Genomic DNA, 22,732 nt, shown 5'->3' with positions numbered 1-22,732 from the left:
AAAAAAAAAACAGCTAAATCTTGTATATTTTTTTTACAATTAAAAGAAATAGACAGAAATATACAAGAGTTGAGAAAGGTGGATGGTTAAGTGAGTGTGTTTCAGCAGACACAGCGAAACCTGACTGAGTTTAGTGAGACACAAACATAGACCCTCAGCTCTAGGATCCTCATTGTATGTTGGATCATCAGGAAAACCTGGTCACAAACTAAAGTCTATCTAGTAACGTCTCACAAAACTACATTTGGACTGTGCATACGGTACTTGTATAAAGCTAAAGCTCTGTACATTCTGCAGAGACTCAACAACTCTTACTGCTGACGTCTTCAAACGGATGTATCAAGATGTGCAAATGTGAGAGTTTAAAAAACTAATTAGAGGACATAGGACCAGATTCAAGTTATGAAATGGTGCAGGAAGAAGTTCAGGAAGCAGGATAAGAAATACACGCAGAATATGAAAAACACTTCTGATAAAATCCATATCCTAGATGAAGTATCCTATCGGAAAAAACTAAGTGAGAGAAGCTCTAACTGTGAAATCTTCAGTAAGAGCCGTGTGAAATAAATTTCCCCATATTTGATATTCAGCTTCTATGATGCACTAAAAACGCACAGAAAGACCGGACAACATTAAAGATGCATTAAAAGGCTAAAAATTATGACTGTCAAACACAAAGAATTGTTGTTTTTCTAAGTGTGAGAAATTAAAGGACATCTTCAAAATGTAAAGTTTATAATGAAGAGACCGATCCACAACAGCCATTTCCCTTTTTCTCTAATCTGTCTGTGAATTTTCTCACCGTTAGTTCCTCTGGGTGTCAAAAGAGGAACCAGAGCCTGAGGAGGTGATAAGATCATAATCAAGCTGTTTACACTGATAGAGCAGGAGCTTTGCACCGTCACTGCCCTCATTCTGATCAAATTAACCAAAGAGACACACACTGAAGCCGCTGCACACACTCTCCCATAACAAGAAGAAGATGAACTAGAAGAGCTTTCACAGAGTGTTCAGACTTCTGTTAGAAACAGATGGGAAAATGATGGTGAATGTGGAAAGACTTGTTAGCGTTAGTGCACAGTTAAGTCCAGAGAAACTTACTATAACTGTGCAGAAAAACAGGGGTTATTTGTCAGTTTAAACTTTGATTTAAGTACCATGAATGCAGAAATGATACATCAAATGTCCTGTTAAGAAATCATATAGTTTTGGAAAGATCAAGAAAAAATTGACATTGACAAAACAAATCAGAAAACAACAACACAATCCTTCAGGTCCATGAGATCTCCTCTTAGAATTTATAACAACAAATCAAAATAAGACAGAGTTTTCCTCATGATTCATCCTAAAGTTAAAACTTCACAAAAGTTAAAATGGTCAATTGTGTCCCCAAATAAATCTAACAATATGCAATATGAAGCGCTTGCAGACCACTGAATAATTCTGGAAACCCTTTTCCATCTTAAATAGGCACCCTTTCAGAGTAATAACATTGCCATTTTCTTGATTTTTTCTGACTTGGTCGTTCAGAGAACAAAAAGATTGCAAGCTCGCCCAATCAGGGGCACAGCTCAGGGTCATGTGACCGACCAGCACGTCGGCTGTACGCGAAGCCCTTGCCACTTCCAATATGGCCGCGATAGCCTATGTGCTATGTGGGTGGAAGAGTGTCGATTTTCCTTGCTGGACATGAACACAGCATTATAAGGTTATATATTGAAAAATATATATGTTAAATTGAAAAAAATATATATCTTATTGTTATATGTCTGGTTCATATTGGAGTAGTGTGACAGCTGGCCGTACACTCCAGCAACGGAAAGGCGCTGCGTGGAGGCAACTATGCTTGTGTGGCCAGTGTGACCGTGGCCTTAGTTTCCCACTCTGTCCAACTGTCCTATTCTTTCCAAATAAAGGTGTAAAAGCAAAAAAAAAAGTAAACTTTATAACTTTTTCTTTGAATATAATGAAAAATTTGTATTTTTACATGGGACTGTTCTCTGCAACCCAGCATCAGAGGGAATACCAGAAAGCAGAGTAGCATCATGCTATTCACAGACATGGCTAACAGAGCTAACGTCAGACACCAACGCCACATTGGAAGAACTTCACCTGCTGTGAGCAGACAGGATCCAGGAGACAGAGTCTGAACAGACTGCTGAAGAAGCTCAGTCCTGGAACCTGTGGAGGTGGAGGCTGGCTGAAATGGACATTGATAGGCACGCTGTCATCATCCATTTTGTTATGGACCTTTTTGCACTTTCTACACACTTTCTTACTTGATTGCTGCTGTGACTTCAAAGTTCTATTCTATTCTATTCTATTCTATTCTATTCTATTCTATTCTATTCTATTCTATTCTAATCCATTGTACTCTGTTCCTGGAGCTTTAACTTAAGACAGAAGTCATGAACCAAACACCAAAGGGTACATACAGTGTTATGTAAAATACAAATTCTAAAAGTCTTCAAAACACCTCGACAACTCCACAAATTAAGTTTCTGCATTTGTGATTGAAGTGTTTGAGTGAAGCCCCGAGACATTACATGGACCACTGGGCAACATTAGACCTAATTCAGCTCAGTTCAATGAAAGGCTAACCTCAAACTTAAAATATGAGGAAGTGATGATAAAACATAGTCATCTCTGACCTGACTTTGTTGTTCGTGGTTAAGATCAAAAAGATAATATCTGGACAAATGCTGAAATGCACTTCTTCAAATTTTTACACAACACCCAAATGAATCCTCTCCAGCTCATATAAAGAGAAGTTCAACACACACAGACAGTAGATCTCTTTTTGCTCTGTCTGAGGATTTGTGTGTTCAGTCTGAAAAGTTGGGAAGGTAAATGTGTAAATCTTCTAGTGAACCAATAATAATGATTTGTGTAAGGAGAAAAAGGAAAACTTTTGATCATAGCTTTTCTTTCTCTTTTCAGAATGAAGTTCACTGTGCTCTTCCTCGTGCTGTCCATGGTCGTCTTAATGGCTGACCCTGGAGAGTGTATTTTTGGACATCTTGTGAGTGGACTTTTTGATGGTAAAGCCATTCACTTAATTTCCTACTAATGTAAACATTTCTTTTTACAAACAAAGTGTATATTCAAATCCATTTATCTTCAGATTTTGTATTCTTCTGGCTGTTCTGTGTGTTTTAATTCTGACCTCCTGTTTTTTATTCACAGTGGGACACCACATCCACAGGTAGGGACTTGTTTTTTTCACAACTGTAATCAAAATTTAAGTGACACTACCGTCATTCTCCAAATGAATAAGTTGTAGCTAATAGGAAGCACTGTTGTAATAAAATTATGTTTTCTCTTAATTTCAGAATGATTCATGGTCACGGGGTGGAGCAGCAGCAGGAGCAGCAGGATCAGCAGCTGTACAGACGTGGGTTTGATTACAGACCTGGCCGTCCTGCTGCTCAATAAATGAAGGGCCACCCAAACGCTATGTTGTGATTTTTAGACGTTGCTTCTTGCTTTTGTAGTAAAAAAAAACAAAAAACAAACCTTTGAACTCAGGCCAACACTTTTAGAAGCTGCATGCTTTGACTTTCTTGCTTGGATTTTAACCAAATGGCTTTTGTTTTCAATAAATTTGCATCTTGAAACAACCACATTTGCCTGTGTTTTATTTTAGAAAAATTAGATTTTCCAATTTCGAAAAGTTAAATTAGTAGAAGGCAAATATGTGCAAAAAAAGGTCAACAGTAAAAAAAAAAATTAGCTTCTTCTTAAAAAAAAAAAAAAAGGAAAAAAGGGGAAAAAAAACGTCAAATTTGCCCCTTCAAGCAGAATTGCCACCTAGTGATGTCACAGTTTGAGCAAATCTCACATTGATCTGACTGAATTCTCACATCACCTTTCGAACAGGCTGTTCACACCCCGAACACCTTCTGCACAATTTGAAACTTTGCCTATTTGCAGTTCAGACATCCAACATTTTAACTTAAAGCCAGTTGTTTATTAATAGAACAAACACAACACAACCTCTTTACACACATTATGCTGCCTGTATAACTGTTGTATCATGATGTTGCACTGATTATAACTACAGCTCTGACCCTAGTATGTGTTTCCCTGTTGTTTGGATATTTTTACTTACACTATACTTCAGGAAATTAGTAATTCATGAGGGACAGGTTAACGTGGGATAATGTGTCCTCATTATGTGACCAGCTCTATTTAGAAAGCACTTGAAAACCACAGCAGTGTGGCTGTCTGGGGACCAGCTCAAGGCCTGAGGTCAGAGTCTGGATCAAGGGCATCAGCAGGAAGATACCTGTGAGGAAATAGGAAGCACCCGGGGGGATCCATGCAAACACTAAGCAGAGAAATTAGCCCTGGGAAGGATGTGTTTACTCTGGGGGAGAAAGAAAATGAGTTGGGCACTGATCTCTATTCAGTCCAAGAAATGCGACTGAATTTTTATAATTTCTACCTTCACATAAAAAAGCCAACTCATAATTTTATATTACCATTATCTTACTCGTTGCTAGGTGCAGCCCTGTTGGTTGTGGCTGCCTGTTGCGGCTGCTCTCGTTTTTAGCAATTTTTTCGTCTTGTTTTTATCATTTTTGTATTTGGAGTTGGTCATTACTTGGTATGGCTCATTTGCTGGTCATGGACACCAAACTGGTTATGTCACCAACTGTGATACTTTAACAATTTTGCTCCTGTGTTTATCTGGAGATCCTACATATAACCATGGCTGCATTGTTTACATGTGAAATCAGCTGTTAGCAGCCTGTAGCATGTCAATGCTAACTGGTGCAAGGCAGGATGTTTTCCACAAGGTGAGAAGGAGGTGGTGATGACGTGCTGGTACTCAGGTGTGAGCTAAGAAGTGACGACATCGACCTGTCTTTCTATCCATCGTTATTGGGAACGAAAGATCGATCTCCAATAAGATGGACAGGCTAGCCATGCTTACTTTCTTAGTTTTGTTTTCCCAATTGCTACTGTGACTCCTGAATCCCCCCGTGGGGATAAATAAGTATTTTCTCTTCTATTCTAATTTGGCAATGCCTGAAAAGGATTTCAGGCAAACAACATGGACTGAGTTTGAAATGCTCTCACAAGCTCTGCTGTTGGTGCCCGGATTGCAGGACAGGCTGCCGCTCCACTTTTCTCTATCAGATACACTTTTAGCCTTCCTCAGGCCACTTCATTTATCACCACTGTCATCATTCCCCAGCTCTCAAGGCCCAGCTGAGACAGAACCTAACATTTTAGCCACAGAAATTCAGAATGCTAATGGAGACATTTTTGCTACATCCACACCGACCCCTCCCCCCGTCTCTCCTGCACTGTAGCAGCTCATTTAGCTTCAGAAAGAGGAGTCCAGACAGGCTGAGGTGCGCCAGATATGGATGATGGATCTATCACACTGTCGCCTGCAGACAACCTAAAGGGCAAACCGGACCCACCCTGAAAATGACACCTGAATGTCGGCCATAAAATAAACAAACACACACCGACCGAGCAGGCTGAGTTTGTTTAGGAAGGATGGAGCTCCGCTTAAAACATATCGATTGGAAATGAGATGTGGTCAAAGAAAGGATGAGGCTGGAAAGTATGCGTGTGTGTGTGTGTAAGTGCGTGTGTGAGGGTCACCTGTGTCATTGGCCGTGGTTGTTTACCTAGAAGTGATTGCTGGCCTCACACAGACAGAGCTGTGTGGTAAATAATAGAGGAGTGGTGACAGAGGGCAGACGCACAAACAGAAATCAGCATCAAGGTCAAAGATTTGAAAGGAGGGGGAGATTTCTTGAGCTACATGTCATTAATACATATGGAGGGTTTACAAACCACAGGCTGAGGGGCCAGAGACAGTCATGTTGTCAGTGTGGACTCTGACATTTGCATATTACAAAGTGAGGTGTGTGTGAGTGTGTCTCTCTCTGACAGCTCAGTGGAAGTGATTTATGCCACACTGCAGAGTCAGGTGACGCTCTCTCACTTACTCACATTACATCTCACACTGCTGACCTAATGGAGGAAGCTCAGGTGTCATAATAAGGATGAAATTGTGGTTTTATGAATACTCTGACACGCAGATGCCTTACCCTTCTTGTTTTTTTTTTTGTTTGTTTTTTTGCCAGACATAATTCAGTTTGTGGTTCAGTTTCAGTGATCACACAAACAGATTTAACCCTAAGATAAAGGTTAAATAACTTACCAGCTCATGCTGTCAAGACATGCTTCTTTTTACTTGAATTTCCAAAATAATAAATATCAATTCTGAGGAAAATGAAAGTGCTGCACAATGATATACATACTATCATTAGGGATGCACTGATATCAATCCTGGTATCAGGTATTGGTGCCCCTCAAAGCAGGATCAGTATTGAAGGGAAGGGGCTGATCCATGGTGCCGGACCAGGTAACCAGCACTATGCCTTTTTCTTGGCTACTTGATTGGAAATGTTCCCTCTGATGCACTTTCTTTCTTTTTTGCTGCATTACCAGTCTACAGTGTATAAATGTTTACAATTGAATCTCAATTTCTGTACATTATGAAGCTTTATTTTCCTGGTAAAGATTTAAATATTTTATAGTTTAATAAATATTAACTTCAGTAATTCCATAAACTCAATTTTGCCTTTTAGCCAAAACATCACCAGTCCTATCCTGCAGTAGGACTCACAGATTATTATTTAACACTGGTATCGGATCCGTATCTGTCCAAAACAAAAAGCCCAGGTATCAGTACCAGACCACATAAGTTGAATTGGTGCATCCCTAATTATCATATGATGTGACGGCACGTATCAGTACATTCTGGAACATAAGTTACATTTGGTTATGTTGCTTTTGTACACATTACCAAACATATCCTGACTAATGTAATAAGTTACATGAATAACAATCTGACACAATACATCACGACATACATGATGTAACAATGTGTAGCAAAACTTTACATTATCAGTGTTGTGTTGCTTTAAGTTATGTTACGTTGTGTTATGTTACCTTACATTGCTTGCGTTGCATAGCTATTGTAGCTTTACATTGCTAGTGTCAGGTTGCTAGCATTACATTGCTAGCGTTATGTTGCTAGCATTACATTGCTAGCATTACGTTGCTATCGTCACGTTGCTAGCGTCACATTGCTAGCATCACATTGCTAGCGTCACGTTGCTAGCGTCACGTTGCTTTGCATAACATTGTTTTGCATAACATTGTTTTGCATAACATTGCTTTGCATAATGTTGTTTTGCATAACATTGCTTTGCATAATGTTACTTTGCATAATGTTACTTTGTGGTACATTGCTTTGCATTATGATATGCAATATTATGTTCTTTACTTTATGACTATGTTTATGTTTTGACAGTAACTTTTACAATGTTATGTAGTTTTATGACACATTGTTGCATGCTACGTTACGCTATGTTCTTGATGTTATAACAGTTTTTATGTTTAATTATGACAGAAAAAATTAAATTGCATTACATTATGTTACATCATGTCAGTTACATTATGTGACGTACTTTACTAACTTTACTTAATGACAGGACATTATGTTGCTTATAGAAAAACACTCCAGTAATGTTTACAGTAAAACATCAAATAATGTTATCTTACACTGTTTTGTTTTTTGTTAGGATAGATTCTTACATAATATTATGTTACTTTTTTGACAGTTACGGCATATAATAGGAGGTAACACTATGTTGTTTATAACAGTTATTTGTTTTGCTGTTTAACAGGAACATTGTGTTGCATACCATTTGATTTGTGAATCAAAATGATTGAAATAAAACAAAAACAGTTTATCATTAAAAATCCAAAAAGTTTAAAGCAGTCACAACTCAAACCAGATAAATCCATAATGTTGGAGATCAGAAGACAAAAGAAACCAAAAGACAGAAATTGACTGTTTCTTAGTTTTGTCTCCTCTTCCTGTCCTGCAGTGTCCTCTTAATAAAAACCTGCTGTGAGGAGTCAGACAGGTCAGACAATAAAGAAGGGGCAAACATGTCACCAAACAGAAACAGCAAAACACATCAGGAATCCTCCGGGACAGGAATTTGGTATCTTATTCTTCTGTCTCTTTGTCTTTTACTAACGTCACACCGACAAATATCTGGTCTCTGAGACACAGTCATGCTCACATCTTTGCCCTGCATCATGACACCAAACCAGATTTTTCAAAAACAAAAAGTTCTGACCACTTTAAGTCCTGACATCTTGATTCAGATTTTATTGAGGTGAAGAGTTTCTCATGTAGAGACTAATTTATCTTGAGCAGATCCTTTGGTTGCCATCCCAGAAGGGGGATGACGTTGAGAATGAAGGTACAGGGATAAAAATAGAAGCTGGAATGGGTGTTGGCTTTAGGGTCATGTTGTACTTAGTGTATATTTATGTGAGTGTGTGTGTGAGTGTCTGTGTGTGTGCGAGAGAGTGTTAAATGTGCTGATCAATAGGTGGATGTCACCAATCTCCAGAGCAGTGACCGAATGTGGAAACAATCCTCCTGACAATTACTGCTCGCTCTCACTTTCCTCCTCTCTCAGCGGACAGACGCTCAAACAGCAGTAAATAGCTATAAATGTCAAAATGTTTTCATCCCCCCTTATTTAATCTTCTTTTTGTTCATATAAAACAAGATATATGATGATAAAACATACTGTATTATTTCCTTTAGGACTTGCTGACAAGTTTCAATAAACTAGATTTGCTTCCAACAGAAATGAGACGTTCCTCATTTTCAGCTTTGATTCCTTGTGCTCTTGTATCACTGAATCTAACCCTGGGGTTGTTATATCTTGGAGTGGGGCTGCTGACAAAGGTGTTGTTTTTGACAGGTCTGGAGTGACAATGTGTTACCAAAGTCTGCAGTCTGACATTTATCAAAAAGAAGAGCCACAGAAGTCTTTTTCCAGGTTTAAAATTTGACATCTTTGGTATCTAAATCTGTTTTTGGGTCAATCTTATGCATGTGTGATGAGAGTTCTCTAAACAGTGTCAAGTCTGAGTCATCTCTCTGTTTTGTTCTCCCCTCTCGTCTTGACCTGAGCAGAAGCAGTGGCCTCTCAGAGCCCTCTCTCACACACACACAGAAACAGACACACAAAATCTGTGTTTACACAGAAACATTGAGGGACTAAAAATACTGTGGTTAGCATGTCAGGCCTGTAGTTGGAGCTACAACTGTCCTTTCCAGAAGCGGCTTTTGGGAGATCACCACCGAAGTAGATTTGGGACAATCATCTGGTGTATTGGGGAATACTAAGTGCAAAAGTGGAACAAATGATGCACATTTTGTTTGAAGACAGCAGATTCAGCAGACCGAGCAGCACAAGCACAACATGCACAAAGTAGAGCGTGACGTCAGCATTTCCACTGAAAACTCCAGCTTGCTGTTCACACAACAACGGTGGCAGCAGCATTTACAAAACTTTGCGTTTTAGGTCGGCTTAAATGCCATTTCCGTGTAAACAAGTGGCTGAAAAGCAACAATACTTTTGCATTTTATCCTGAAAACATTGTCTTGTTCATGACCCTTAAAAGTCAAACACAGTTTTGATTCTGTTTTTAAGTTTGGCCAAGCTTCTTTAACTCTCTGTGTCCAGATTTTACTGAAATATACTTCTAATAATTTAATAAACTCCCTCTGGAATGGGACTCAGAACAGGTATGGCGGTGGACACAACTCCTCTCTTTTCTTTCCACGTTTATTGGCCATGCACGCACAAAAACATATTTAGACAAAAAGGTAGACAAATAGGTTGTAAACCTGCAACATAAAGACACAAAACTCAAAATTTACTTAAATTCACCTTCATCTATGAAACATAAATCTCCCCTTAAACACTAAAAGAACTCACTCACAGGCACATCATCCCAGTTCAAATGATGAATCCAAAGAAAATGAAACATAAAGATTAATAACCCATGGTGATAGCCCTGACCACCCCGTGCATGCAGCATGTGATCAACAAGTGTTAATTGGACGAACATCAAAGAACTTCAAAAGTTATACACTCTAAAAGAATGTTTTACCATGAAACATTCACTAACACCTGAGAAGACCTGGCCCTATGACTCAATCACTCAACACATTTGATAAAAGATAAACTATTTAAATTGTTAATAACAAGTTATAAAGCTAAAACTCTTGTATTTTTGTTCATAGGTTTATGTTTGAATGTGTCTTTAAAGACGAGTATCATGCTTTTTTAGGCATTACGGTGTCCCTATGCTAGCCCTAGTAGCTTAGCATGATCCACAGCTAAAAATATATATATATTTTTTTCTCTCACAGTTGTTTTTAGAAAACCCTCATTTCAATCACTGAAAGGCTTCATTTTGCTGCAGTCTCTTTGAAACCCCACGCTCCGTAAACCCCCTATCCTCTGATTGGCCAGCCCTCTGGAGGCTTATCAGGAGCATAGCTATGGGTAGACCTTAGTGTTTGAGACCCTCCCCTCTAACATGTCATGAACCACTTAGGAGATCCTTAAGTGATGACCTCATCTTTTCAGAAATTTGATGACCTCTTTTCAGAAATTCTCATCAAAATCATTGGAACGATCTTGTGCTAGTTTTAGATCAGATCATTTTAATCAGTTCACAGATTCAGAGATTTCTACAACACATGAATAAGGAGCAGCTAGAAAATCTGCACACATTAAGTCTGAACATCCAGTATTGTCATTTTATATCAATGCTTAAAAGTCAAATACCTCTCTTTAAAAGTCAGTAAAACCTATGAGACAGTCATTCAGACTTTGACTTATATCAATAAACTACTGCAAATTCCACACAGCTGAAGAGATAAAATGACCACACAGAAGCTGAAACTCACACATCAACACTCCGAACTGACTGCCATTGAAGAGAGTTAACCACTTTTACTAAGACTCTTTGTTCCCACTCTCTAAAGTGGCCTCAGTTTAAGGATAAAAGTGTCTGAGTGGGACACAGAGAGTAGACAGAGAACAAGACTAACTCCTTTTCTTCTGTCAGTCCACTGAAGCATACACACACTCACTCACACACACACACAGAGTGAACGAGCAGTGTGTTCAGATCAAAGAGGAACCGAAACCCCGAGCCTCACTAACACAGAGCGAGCTGTGATCTCAGTGTCACACAGCCTGATCTTATTACAAACCTCATTACGGGCAGCAAACGCCACACGGCACACTTTTTAATCCCGCCGTCATAAAGTGACAGACAGCCACAAATCGGGGTTAAGACCTGCTGCTCACAGAGCGGGATTAAAGCTATGGAGCGTAGCATCCATAACACGACGCCTCCTTTGTTCAATTAAAACAATCACAGTCAGTCATTCAGCCCTCGGATACTCAAGGAGAGCTGCTGTTGGATGGTTGCATTAGTTTCTGTGGCTCATTGTATCCAGCTGCATTTTTACTTTGGTGAGATGTTTTGGAGCCACTTTAGGAGACAACTTCTTTTTCACAGACAACTTCAAGATATCTTCGGTGAAGTATTTTCAGGGTTTCAGGGAAAACTTCCCTGTAGAGTCGACTAAAATAGGTGGAGATCCATTTCAGACGGCGTCCATTAGTGTAATCAGAGAAACTCTACAGACAGTAGAAGCTGCTATTTCATACATTTGGTTTTTTTTTTGTTTTTAGTTAAAGCAGCACAGACATCCTCTTATTGGGTTTGAAAATCCACAGATATAAGCTAGAGAGAATATTTTTTAACATTTTAGCCAGCATTTCGGATTTTCTATCAGATTTTCTTCTTCGACAACGTCCATGTTTGGGTTAGACTTCCTGAGAAACGTATCTACAAAACTGGTACTGTAAAATCATGACTGTGTCCTGTCTAACTCCAGGTAAGGGAGGTGGACTCTGAGCCAAAGTGTCACTGAAAACTAAAAAAAGAGTATATGATGACAGAAAATAGCTCTCTGGTTGATCCGTGTTGATCAATTTGTAATTTATTTGTCTATTGATTGATTTTAGGATGAATTTGACAGTGGCTAAGTCCAAAAAGGTTTGAATGCTCACAGCCCAAACACACCGGATGCGTCTACGGTCCGGCTTCGCTCCATTGCGTGTTGACTGCACATATCATGTCTACTCACACCGGCTGTGTGTTCAGTCAAACTCATCGGGAACTCACCAGGGAACAAGGAGTTCCTGTGCTTCCCAAGTCATTCATGTTGAGCTGTGAAACCTCCATATATGATCTGGTTTCATTTTGATAGTCACTGGGCGTTTTAAGGTGTTAACCTCTCCTGCTCAATCCACTTTTTAGTAAATTGTCACGTTACAGCTCCAACATCTGTCAAAAATAGGATTGATGCTGTATGGAGGGACCTGCCACAGCCCGGCTGCAACAGAGGGTTTATATCCAGTGTAAGCTGGCACACTGACTTGAATCAAAAACTACCGGATCCGGACCGGAGACTGGTGTATTCGAGCCGTTATTCACTCTTGCGCAAACACTTGCTGTCTCATTTCTGGTCAGTTTACGTCTGAATAATAACTCAACACTCAACATGTTTACAGGTTAGCCCATAGCTTCATGCCAACTTCAGGAAACAAAATGAAATTTTTTGTTTTCAGGCATTTAAAAAGTAACTTAAGTGATCGACTTCAGTAACCTCTGAAGATTCTGATTGGTAAAATAACTGGAAACACACTACAGTATTTCAAAATTACAAGCTCAATTGTAGCTTTAACCCAGAAACAGTTTCAAATTGCTGGGTTGAAAACCTTTTCTTTCCACAACTGTAACTTTAAATTGACCTTTTCCCTTTAAATTAAATTCTTTACTTTTTTCCCTAAACAAAATTTTGCCTTTACTTTTGACATCCCAACTTGTTTCTTTAATTACAGAGAAAAAAAGATCTACCTCCTCTCATTTTTTAAATCTTTCTCTGTTCCTAAAGCTCTCGTGTAGCTCTCTTTATATCCATCCTTACACTTGCACCATCTGCAATCTTGTGATGTTCAATATCACCAATTTCCTCCCTGATCTGATACTGAGTAAAATTCAGGCTGATATCGGCAATACCGATGCGATACCAAGCAAATACTTTGTGTAAATGCATGTGATGTGTCTGGTAAATCTAAAATAAATCAGTGCATTTCAAGCCTTATCACTGAATTGAAATTGCCAATACAATATTTAATTATTAAAATAAATGCCACAATAATTGCACAAGTGTGTCAATCCCTACATTTTGAATTATGCATTCAACAGTTAAAGCAAATTAGACAGATTGTAATTTATAATGTTTATATTTTAGAGATTAAATGTTATTCTTTATCTTTTATAGTGTACATTTTTTTCTTAACTCACCATGACTTTTATTGATATCTTTCTGTGCATTATAACAATACCTAGTGTTCGTAATCCACTTTAAATTATCAGTTCTTCAGAGAACCTTACCTGAATAAATCTATTTTTTTTCCTATGTGAGATTATCTCCTTGATACACATATTATTACTCTAAATGAACTAATGCAGCTATTTATTGCAGCATGTGTTTATTTTCTTACTTATATCATACCCATGTCTATTAATTCAAACAACTCCAACAACAACAGTGCTCTACATATATAACAAACAGCATCTTGGCTGTTTGTGGAGCTGAGAGTGAGTGACACACCGAACAGCATGTAGGTGCGCTTACGCATTACGGACTTACCCTGACAGAAAAAAAAAAAGTAGTTCCCACCAAACAGCGTATCATTCAGATACGTTCTCAACAGTTTTATTTCATTTTTAACTGTGTTCCTGTTAATGATTTACATGACCTCAAATGACTGAAGAATCAAAAGTATCAATATATTTGTTTAAGAATAGATTGTAGAGCACAGAGAGCTGGTATAGGGAGTATCCATATTTCAGTATCAATCCGCATATCACTACTGCAATTTATGAGAACAACACTATAAAACAAGAACTATCAACAGAGCTGGAAATGACAGGCACAATGAGGCCCAGACTCATACGGTTACAGCAAATGATCACATTTAACCCAAGAGGTACAACATCCGTACTGTTTTGTATTTGTTTGCTGACACCTGTCTGAATAAAACCACCCAGCCTGCGCTCATACAGTCAGAGGTGACAGGGAGACACGCTGTAATGGCTTTAATGTCACCTCGAGTGAGTGAGCTTTTAAACACTTAACAAACCTACACTGTGAATGGAAAACATTTCTTTAGAGCAGATTCCTTCTCTCCATTCTCTCTCCATGCCCCCTGCACAGTAAGCTGAGACCTGTGGGTTATGGGGCCAATATTAGTTAAGTATTTATTTACAGACCCTGGCAGAAATGTCCTGTGAATAATTCATCTTCCATGCTCCGAGGAGTCCGCTGACAAGACGCCCTGACGCAGGAGAAAGGAAATCGATGCAGCTATGATGGGCAGCAGACTCCAGCATATCTGCTTCTGACCTCAACCCGGCCAAAAGTGTGTGTGTGTGAGAAAGAGAGAGTGTGTGTGTGTGGTTACAGTAGTTACAGTCGAGTCCTATGTAAAGTGAGCAGCTCTTGATGTGCTGATCGGAGTGAAACAGAGTCCGTGGAGGGCAGACAGGCCGCAGGGAAATGTCATCTTCTGGTTCCTCTTGTTCTAAGATGTAGACAGTAACTTTAGTACGCTGCTGCACCTGAGCCTTCATTACACACAGGGGAAGACAGCTGTGGTGTACACACTTTTTTCTAAGGATGGACAAGCAATTATTGGATCCCCTCCCCCAAAAACTCCAGCAAACTTCTTTCACTCTGGGTAACAAATTAACACATTTATCATCCATGAAGTTGATAACTGAAGTAAACATGCGCTGAAAGAACGCACACTGACAACTTTCTGTTTGGGTGGATACATGATACCTCAACCGGTTTGGGGAAAGGAATATTCCACCCCTGTGAAACCGATTGGATGTCCAATTGGATTGGCACTTTTCTTTTGGAATGAGGTGTACACAAAGGTTAAATTCTTTCGTCTTTCGTTTGAGCAAATAAACCAAATGCAAGCAGAATATTTGGGACCATGTATACCTGGCTTCTGAAACAAAGCTTGATTGCTCTTTGTAACAGAGAGCTGCATGCCAATCACAAAGAAGGTGAATCACTAGATGTCTCCCATCATCGCTCTTTGTTAATTGTGTTGCGTTTTTGTCCTTTGTTGGATTTACTGGTGGGGTACAATGGCGTCACGCTATTTCGTAACTGACGAGGCTATCTGCCTGCAGCTTACATGTCCCCTACCACGAGGGGGCATGGTTGACTGTGGAAACACAAACAGGATCAGTCTTAGCCGAACCAACCTGTACTGATCTAAACGAGACTGCTTGGTAGAAACAGGGCTACATAATGATAACAACAAAATAGCTGATAAAAGTTTAATTTATGGGCAAATACCTCGCCATTATCCATGGTTTTCTTGGTAATAATCAAAATCACTTAGATTCTTACATTCATAGCTACACCATTGTACGACCTAACACAGAGCTTGGAAACTTGATTGCATGACCATGTTTTTGATGGATGCAGTCCTGTGTCTTGGCGTACTCTCCACTAACTTTTGATAATGTTCTGCTGTCATATTAGCCCATCCCTGCTGCAAACATTCCAACAGATCTGCTTTGTTTTGGGGCTTGTGTTTGATGATGTTCCACAGGTTTTCAATTGGAACCATTGTCTTGTTGGAAAATCCAGTCATTTGAGCCAGGAAAGAGTTTTCCAGCTAAGGGAAGAAGACCGTTTTCCATAGTAGCCCTGTACATGACCTGGTTCATTCGCCCTTCACACAGTTGCATCTGATCTGTTCCACCCATACTGAAACAACCCCAGACCATCACCAACCCACCTCCATGTTTTACTGTAGGGACAAGACAGTCTGGTTTGTAGGCTTCTCCAGGCCTCCTCCTAACCAACAAGTTGGCTGGGGTGGACATCAACTCAAAATTGGATTCATCACTGAAGAGAATTTCCCCCCAATCATCAACAGTCCAATCCTTGTGATCCCCAGCAAAGAGTAACCGGGACTTCCTTTGCTTCTTGTTGATAAAGGGATTATTCTGTGCTCTGAATGACTTCAGACCAGCTTTAAAAAGTCAGTTTCGAACAGACCTTGCCTAAGAAGTGACATTTCTCGACAGCGCCCACTCATTTCTAAACTCTCTGGAGGCTTGACGATGATTCCTGGAACAGGGACAGATCAGTGCAAGGTTTTGCTCCAGTAAAGATGTTGAGACCTTGTGGTGTAGGTCTTCAACAGGCATTTATTGGTGTCTGATGACCTGGCACTAAGGACAGGTACAGAAGTAGATACTATTTAAAGGTACTGACCGAATTCAGTCAAAAGTATCGATTCACGTAAAATCAAAATGTGCCATGTTTAGGTACCTAAATGCATCCTTGTGACTGTGAAGGAACAAAAGAATAGTCTATTTTTCATGCTGGACATAAACACAGCATTGCAAAGTTATATATTGAAGAATAAATGTGTTAAATTGAAAAAAAAAAAAAAAGTATATATATATATATATATATATATATATATATATATATAAATAATAATAATAATAATAATAATAATAATAATAATAATAATAATAATAATAATAATTATTATTATTATTATTATTATTATTATTATTATTTATTTATTTATTTATTTATTTATTTAACAAATTGATATTTTTTTACCACATTTTTTAAACACAAAAAAGTACTAAAAATCGGTACTGTTGAGTACCGATACCAATTGCCAGGTAGGGATGGGTACCGTATGGTTTTAAATGTTAAAGGTATCCATCCCTACCTGGCACAGTTACCATCATCATATTAGGTACCTTAATACTTTCACTGTATTGCTGAATTATTAAATTGAAGAGCTGAAATGCTCTTTGTTTCACCAATATGAGTTCTATTTTTTATCACAGAGTTAATATGATCGTTAATTTACCAAATTATGACATTTGTTGACTTCAAGGCAAAAAATTATCCAAATACCTGAGAGTGAACCACAGCAAACCTTTTCCACTGACTTGTTTATTTTTATATGAGGTTGTAAAGTTTTAAAGGGGAGAATGTTCTGTGTAATTAAGACTTGTTCGATGGGATGAGTGCAGCAAAATAAAAAAACAGGTTTGGAGTCCCCATTGCCCGCACTGTGTCCCCTCCTCACTTTACTCCATTACTAAATCTGTAACCACCTCTGTCCTTCCCTGTTGGTCTGTTTCTTATTTACCATCACCCTGTCACTCAGAACACAGACTCTCTCCTCCCATCCTTTAAACGTCCTTCTGCTGAATGAAGACAAACGGTGGGGGGATAATTGAACACTAACAGGAGCCGGGGAGAGATGAATGAAGACGGATGACAAACCGTCTTTGAGGATGTCTTCGCTTAAGGCAGAGAGATTCAACACTACAGTGAGCCAGAAGCCTTTTGTGCTTTGATTTCAGTAACAAGTGAAAATACTTTGAACTGAAGGGGTTTCTTTTTCTACTTTAAAGTAGTTTTGAACGTCTCTCTTTTCTGCTTCTCAGCTCTCCTCGGTTAAGCGGTTGATTTTGAGGTGTTTTAATGTTGTGACTCAGCGTGAGCTGCTGAGACCCCGAGAGGCATTTAAAGACAAAAACACCTAAATCAATGATCTGAGAACAGGTGAGAGAAAAGGGCTTTATCAAGGTGTTTGGTAAGACTGGTGTCAAAAAGTTTAGGCTGTTAAAACAGTTTGTAACACTGCCTCTTCATAAATAAACACTGCCTGGCCAAACTAGAAAAACAGACCTCCACCAAGCATGTTGTGATTGTCACGCAACACTTTAGTCCCACTTTAATTTTATACTCCCTTTCAGCAGATTGTCTGCTACAATTTGGTGTTAGTTGCAGGTTTATATGATCATTTGTTTCCTGACAGTGTTGAAAATTAGGATGACCCAGTACATATTCCATATTCCAGATCATAGAAACCAGAATATTGCCAGGATCAGGATCATATCTTTACTTTTGTCAGAAATTATGGTGACCTTGTCTTGTATTGTTTTGCAAAGCTATCTGACCATTTATGGTGGAGTTATATACACTTATGGCGAAAACAGCCCTATCTCACAATGATACAGAATCCTTAAAAAAAAGTCCTGGATCCAGATGGCGATCCAGATCACCTCTGAAATTTAATCACTTCTTCCTAATCCCATTTTGAACATTTCCTGAGCATTTCGTCAAGATCTGTTTGTTACTTTTTGAGTTATGTTGTTCACAGACAAACAAACAGACAAACTCTCAAAAACATAACCTACTTGGCGGAGATGAAAAAAAAAGTTGCTACCTGGATTTAAGAAAGCAAAAAAGTGCGAGCCTCCTCTTGGAGGAGTAATGAGTTGCGTCTCATTTCTTAAACAACCATGTGGACAGACACATCCCATGGTTGTGGAAAAGATGTTAGTCTGTTTGAGAAGGGTCAAATCATTGGCATGCATCAAGTAGAGAAAACATCTAAGGAGATTGCAGAAACTACTAAAATTGGGTTAAAAACTGTCCAACGCATTATAAAAAACTGTAAGGATAGTGGGGACCCATCGTCTTTGGGGGAAGAAATGTGAATGATTGTGATTGGCAATCACTTGAACATTTGGTAAGATCAAATCAAAGAAAAAAAAACAGTAGAACTCAGGGCTATTTTCAACTATGGAAGTAAGAGCATTTCCACATGCACAATGTGAAGAGAACTGAAGGGATTGGGACTGAACAGCTATGTAGCCTTAAGAAAACCACTAATTAGTGGAGCTAACTGTTAAAAAAGGCCTCAGTTTGCTAGGGAGCATAAAGATCGGACTCTGGAGCAATGGAAGAAGGTCATGTGGTCTGATGAGTCCAGATTGGCCCTGTTCCAGGGAGATTGTCCATCAGGGTAAGAAGAGAGGCAGATGAAGTGATCACCCATCATGCCTAGTGCCTACTGTCCAAGCCTGTGGGGGCAGTGCTATGATCTGGAGTTGCTGCAGTTGGTCAGGTCTCGGTTCAGCAACAGTCTGTGCTCAAAGAATGAGGTCAGCTGACTACCTGAATATACTGAATTACCAGGTTATTCCATCCATATTCCAAGATGACAATGCCAGGATTCATCGAGCTCAAAATGTAAAAGAGTGGTTCCGGGAGCATAAGAGATTGTTTTCACACATGGATTGGCCACAGAGCCCAGACCTTAACCCCATTGAGAATCTTTGGGATGTGCTGGAGAAGGCTTTGCTCAGCAGTCAGACTCTACCATCATCAATGAAAATCTTGAATAATTAAACCAACACTGGATGGAAATAAATCTTTTGACATTGCAGAAGCTTATCGAAACAATGCCGCAGCAAATGCATGCTGTAATGACCAGGCAGTGTATTTCAAAGATGGCATTTTCTATTTTTAAAACAAGTAAAAGAAAAAAAACAAAAAATGAATTGCATTTTTACAGTTATTTAATACACATTAGAGGAATGTTTTCCTCAGTCAGCCTATGTTTTGCTCCAATGAAAACCAAGAAATCTCTCCTTTTTGTCCCCCAAAAACATGAGAATTAGCATTACATGTTGAAAACTCAAACAGTCCGATCTGTAGGCTGGCTCATAGAGAGGTACGTGTACCATACCATGCTCACATGTTTCCACATCAAACAAAAAAAAATCAAAGTTATAACACACTCCATTTTTTTTATAACCTTCTAAAAGACTGATTGAAACAATCAGCGGGCTTCCACACAGCTCTCCATAACAACTTTGAAATGATGTTCCAAATACAGCAAAGATGCCAATTACCTCTCGCTGCTGGAGAGGTAATTGCAGTGTGTGGAAAGTTTGTGCATGTGACAATTCTCCCATGATTCCCTGCCAGTTTACACAACTTCATCTCACTTCTGCTGCAATTAATCACAGCTCAGCGTAGAGCTGCTAAGAGCGGAGGAACATGTCCAATAGCTTGTCTGTTTATCTTCTTATTCATCTGTCAATCAAAACACCTGGGGTTCCTCATGTGGGGATCGAGGCTCTTCCAGCTGAATGAGCTACTGAACAAAGAAGAAAGATGTTTAAACCACGACAATTCAGATGGAACAGGGAGCAGTTTTGGGTTCAACAGACACATCAGTGTGTAGACTACTAGAGCTGGGATCAAACCCAGTGTTTTACCAAGCATGAAAACCCACTGCTCCCCTGAGCCACACCTGCCTAAATTATGCAAAAAGAAACAAAACTACAGAAAAAGATTTAAACTGTTTCCAATCTCTGCCCCACCTGTTTTTTATTACGAGGAGAGTTGCGCAGACACATGGATGATTTGACTGTAATTGCACAATTTCTGCTCAATCTTAAGAAATCAAAGCAAAAGAGAAAAATACAGAGTGAAGACTGTGGAATTACAGGGGGAAATAAACAATTGCAGGAAACAAAAAAACTCAAATAACTAACATTTTTTTTGACAATGTGTTTTTCTGTCAGAGACAGCTGATTGTTTAAAGCTGCTCTCTGCATTCATTCAGCGTTGAATGGGATGGTTATGAATCATACGAACAGCTTTGTTCCAAAACTGATGAGAGATTCAGAGAGTATATTAAATTTTTCTCTAAAGGAACAAAACACAACTTAACTGACAGTATTTTCTCAGATTTTCAATAACAATAAAACTGTTGACATCTACATGAGTCAGTCACTGTGCTGTTATGTGGTATGAGCTCTCCCAATCCTAAAGTATGAATGCTCTTTCTATCAGGAGAAAGTTTTAAAAAGTAATTATGATATAAAAGTCAAAATATGAAGAAAAAAACACAACATAAAAAAAAACAAAACAAAAGAAAACAAACAAACAAACAAAAACATATATGTGATATAAAACAGGAGATGAGACCTCATAATAGTAGAATAAAGGGACAACATCTTGGGGTAAAAATGCCTTCATGTGATATTTATCTGTTATTTCTGTGATTAAAAAAAGAAAAATAAGATAAAAGGTAAAAACGAATGACTATCCATATTGTTGAGGTAAAATCGTTGTCAAATAAGTCAAAATGAGAGTTGCGAAGTCAAAACCATTGGAAGAAAAATCCCAAATTTGGGGCAGAAGACATACTGATGATATTTCAAGAATTAAAACAAAAAGAGAAAATTATGAGACCCGGGTTTTCACTTAATGTGGCAATGACCTGTGTTTGCAGGTTTTTGGAAAAACATTTTAAAAAAAGCTTAGTGCCATTTTATATATCAAACTTTTTGTATTTGCTATATTTTGTGATTGTCAGGTCTTGTATTTGTCATGTCTTGTGATTGTCAGGATATCTTTTTTTTATGTTGTTTCATTGTTTTATGCTGCCATTTTTGTTTCAGAAAATTAATTAACTCATAACAGTGAGATTTTTTAAAAAATGAGACCTGAACCTGTAGTCCAATGTATGAGAATTATGCGAATAATGAGATTGAGAGCTGAAATAATGAGATAACAGTCATTGTGCATAAAGAGGCAGGAGTATCAGATTTAAACTCATAACTGTAAGATTTACAGACAGGGTCGTTATAAAAAGTCACTGATGAGACAGAAAGCTGCAACGATTTGCAGAATCAAAGCTATAAGATAAAAAGTCATAATTATGAGATATACACTCATATTTACAAGATTAATACTTAGGATAATGAGAAATAGTCAAAAATAATACTAACGAGACCTGAGTAAGATTTTTACACATAATAGTGAGATAATTTTTTAAAAAGCCAAAGGGATGAGACAGAAAGCTGAAAGGATTAAATGTTTTTATTAGGGCTGTCACTTTGATGCATTAGTTAGATCAATTCATTACACAGCAAATTATTAATTCGTTCATTCATTTTCTTAACCGCTTATCCTGTTCAGGGTCACGGGTGGCTGGAGCCTATCCCAGCTGTCATCGGGCGAGAGGTGGGGTACACCTTGGACGGGTCACCAGTCAATCACAGGGCTGACAAAGAGACAGACAACCTTTCACACGCACACTCACACCTATTGGCAATTTAAAGTGTTCAATTAATCTGATGAGCATGTTTTTGGACTGTGGGAGGAAGCTGGAGGACCCAGAGAGAACCCATGCATGAGAGAACATGTAAACTCTACACAGAAAGGCCCACCAGCCGACGGGAAGCTGGGAATCAAACTGGTGTGCTTCTTGCTGTGAGGCTGCAGTGCTAACCATTGCGCCACCGTGCCACCCCACAGCAAACTAATGCAAAGTTAACGTGATTAACTCTTTCACTACCAGCCATTTCAGAGCATCTTGAACAAACTTTCAAGACCAAAGCTACCTAAGAAGAAGAGTGGACCCTGTGTCTCTTCCTGTTTTTGATCCAAAAAACAGACAAAACATCCCTTTTTGATCTCATTCTTCTCAGGCGCTCCATCCTTTGATCCACTCCATGATCTCTGTCATCTTTTCACACTAATGTGCCGCTCTTGCTCTCTGAACTACTGTGACACATCCTTAGTTGGAGCGTGAACTTTTCTGACTTGCAGCATCTCGCTATGCCTCTGTCATCTCACATCTTCTCCTCATATCCATACAGAGCTCTCATCCAAAGAGAGCACTGCTCTCACCCACAGTAGTTTATGAGCATGGTTTTTGATTGACAGTTGAAAAAAATGAGGATTTACAAATCTTCTCATCTTCATGTGTTAATTTGATTAGTCAAGCACTGCAGTTTTGTAATGTCCTAGAATTCAAATTCATCCATCCATCCATCCATCTTCTTCCGCTTATCCGGG

At 38.8% G+C, this 22,732-nt stretch overlaps 2 protein-coding genes across 2 annotated transcripts in view; one reads left to right on the top strand and one right to left on the bottom strand.

Annotated features, from left to right (window-relative positions):
- Positions 1-22,732, bottom strand: part of LOC141801640 (exostosin-1) — a 240,790-nt gene that overhangs the window by 108,669 nt on the left and 109,389 nt on the right. The gene's annotated exons all lie outside the window — the stretch shown is intronic.
- Positions 2,746-3,525, top strand: LOC141801644 (pleurocidin-like peptide WF3). Its single transcript, XM_074684770.1, has 4 exons — positions 2,746-2,846; positions 2,941-3,041; positions 3,187-3,205; positions 3,333-3,525. Exons 2-4 carry the CDS (start codon positions 2,942-2,944, stop codon positions 3,433-3,435), a joined length of 222 nt encoding a protein of 73 aa, XP_074540871.1. The 5' UTR covers positions 2,746-2,846; position 2,941; the 3' UTR covers positions 3,436-3,525.

Source organism: Halichoeres trimaculatus, unplaced genomic scaffold (genome assembly GCF_033239565.1).
Source record: "Halichoeres trimaculatus isolate MK-OKI-2021-1 unplaced genomic scaffold, fHalTri1.1 fHalTri1_scaffold_13, whole genome shotgun sequence".
In the NCBI taxonomy this organism is placed as follows: Eukaryota; Metazoa; Chordata; class Actinopteri; order Labriformes; family Labridae; genus Halichoeres; species Halichoeres trimaculatus.
Note: the sequence above shows the minus strand (reverse complement) of the source record. Positions and strands in the feature narration are given on the sequence as shown.

Coding starts and splice junctions, on each gene's coding strand:
- LOC141801644 (XM_074684770.1), top strand. CDS start 2,942: ATGAAGTTCACTGTGCTCTTCCTCGTGCTGTCCATGGTCGTCTTAATG.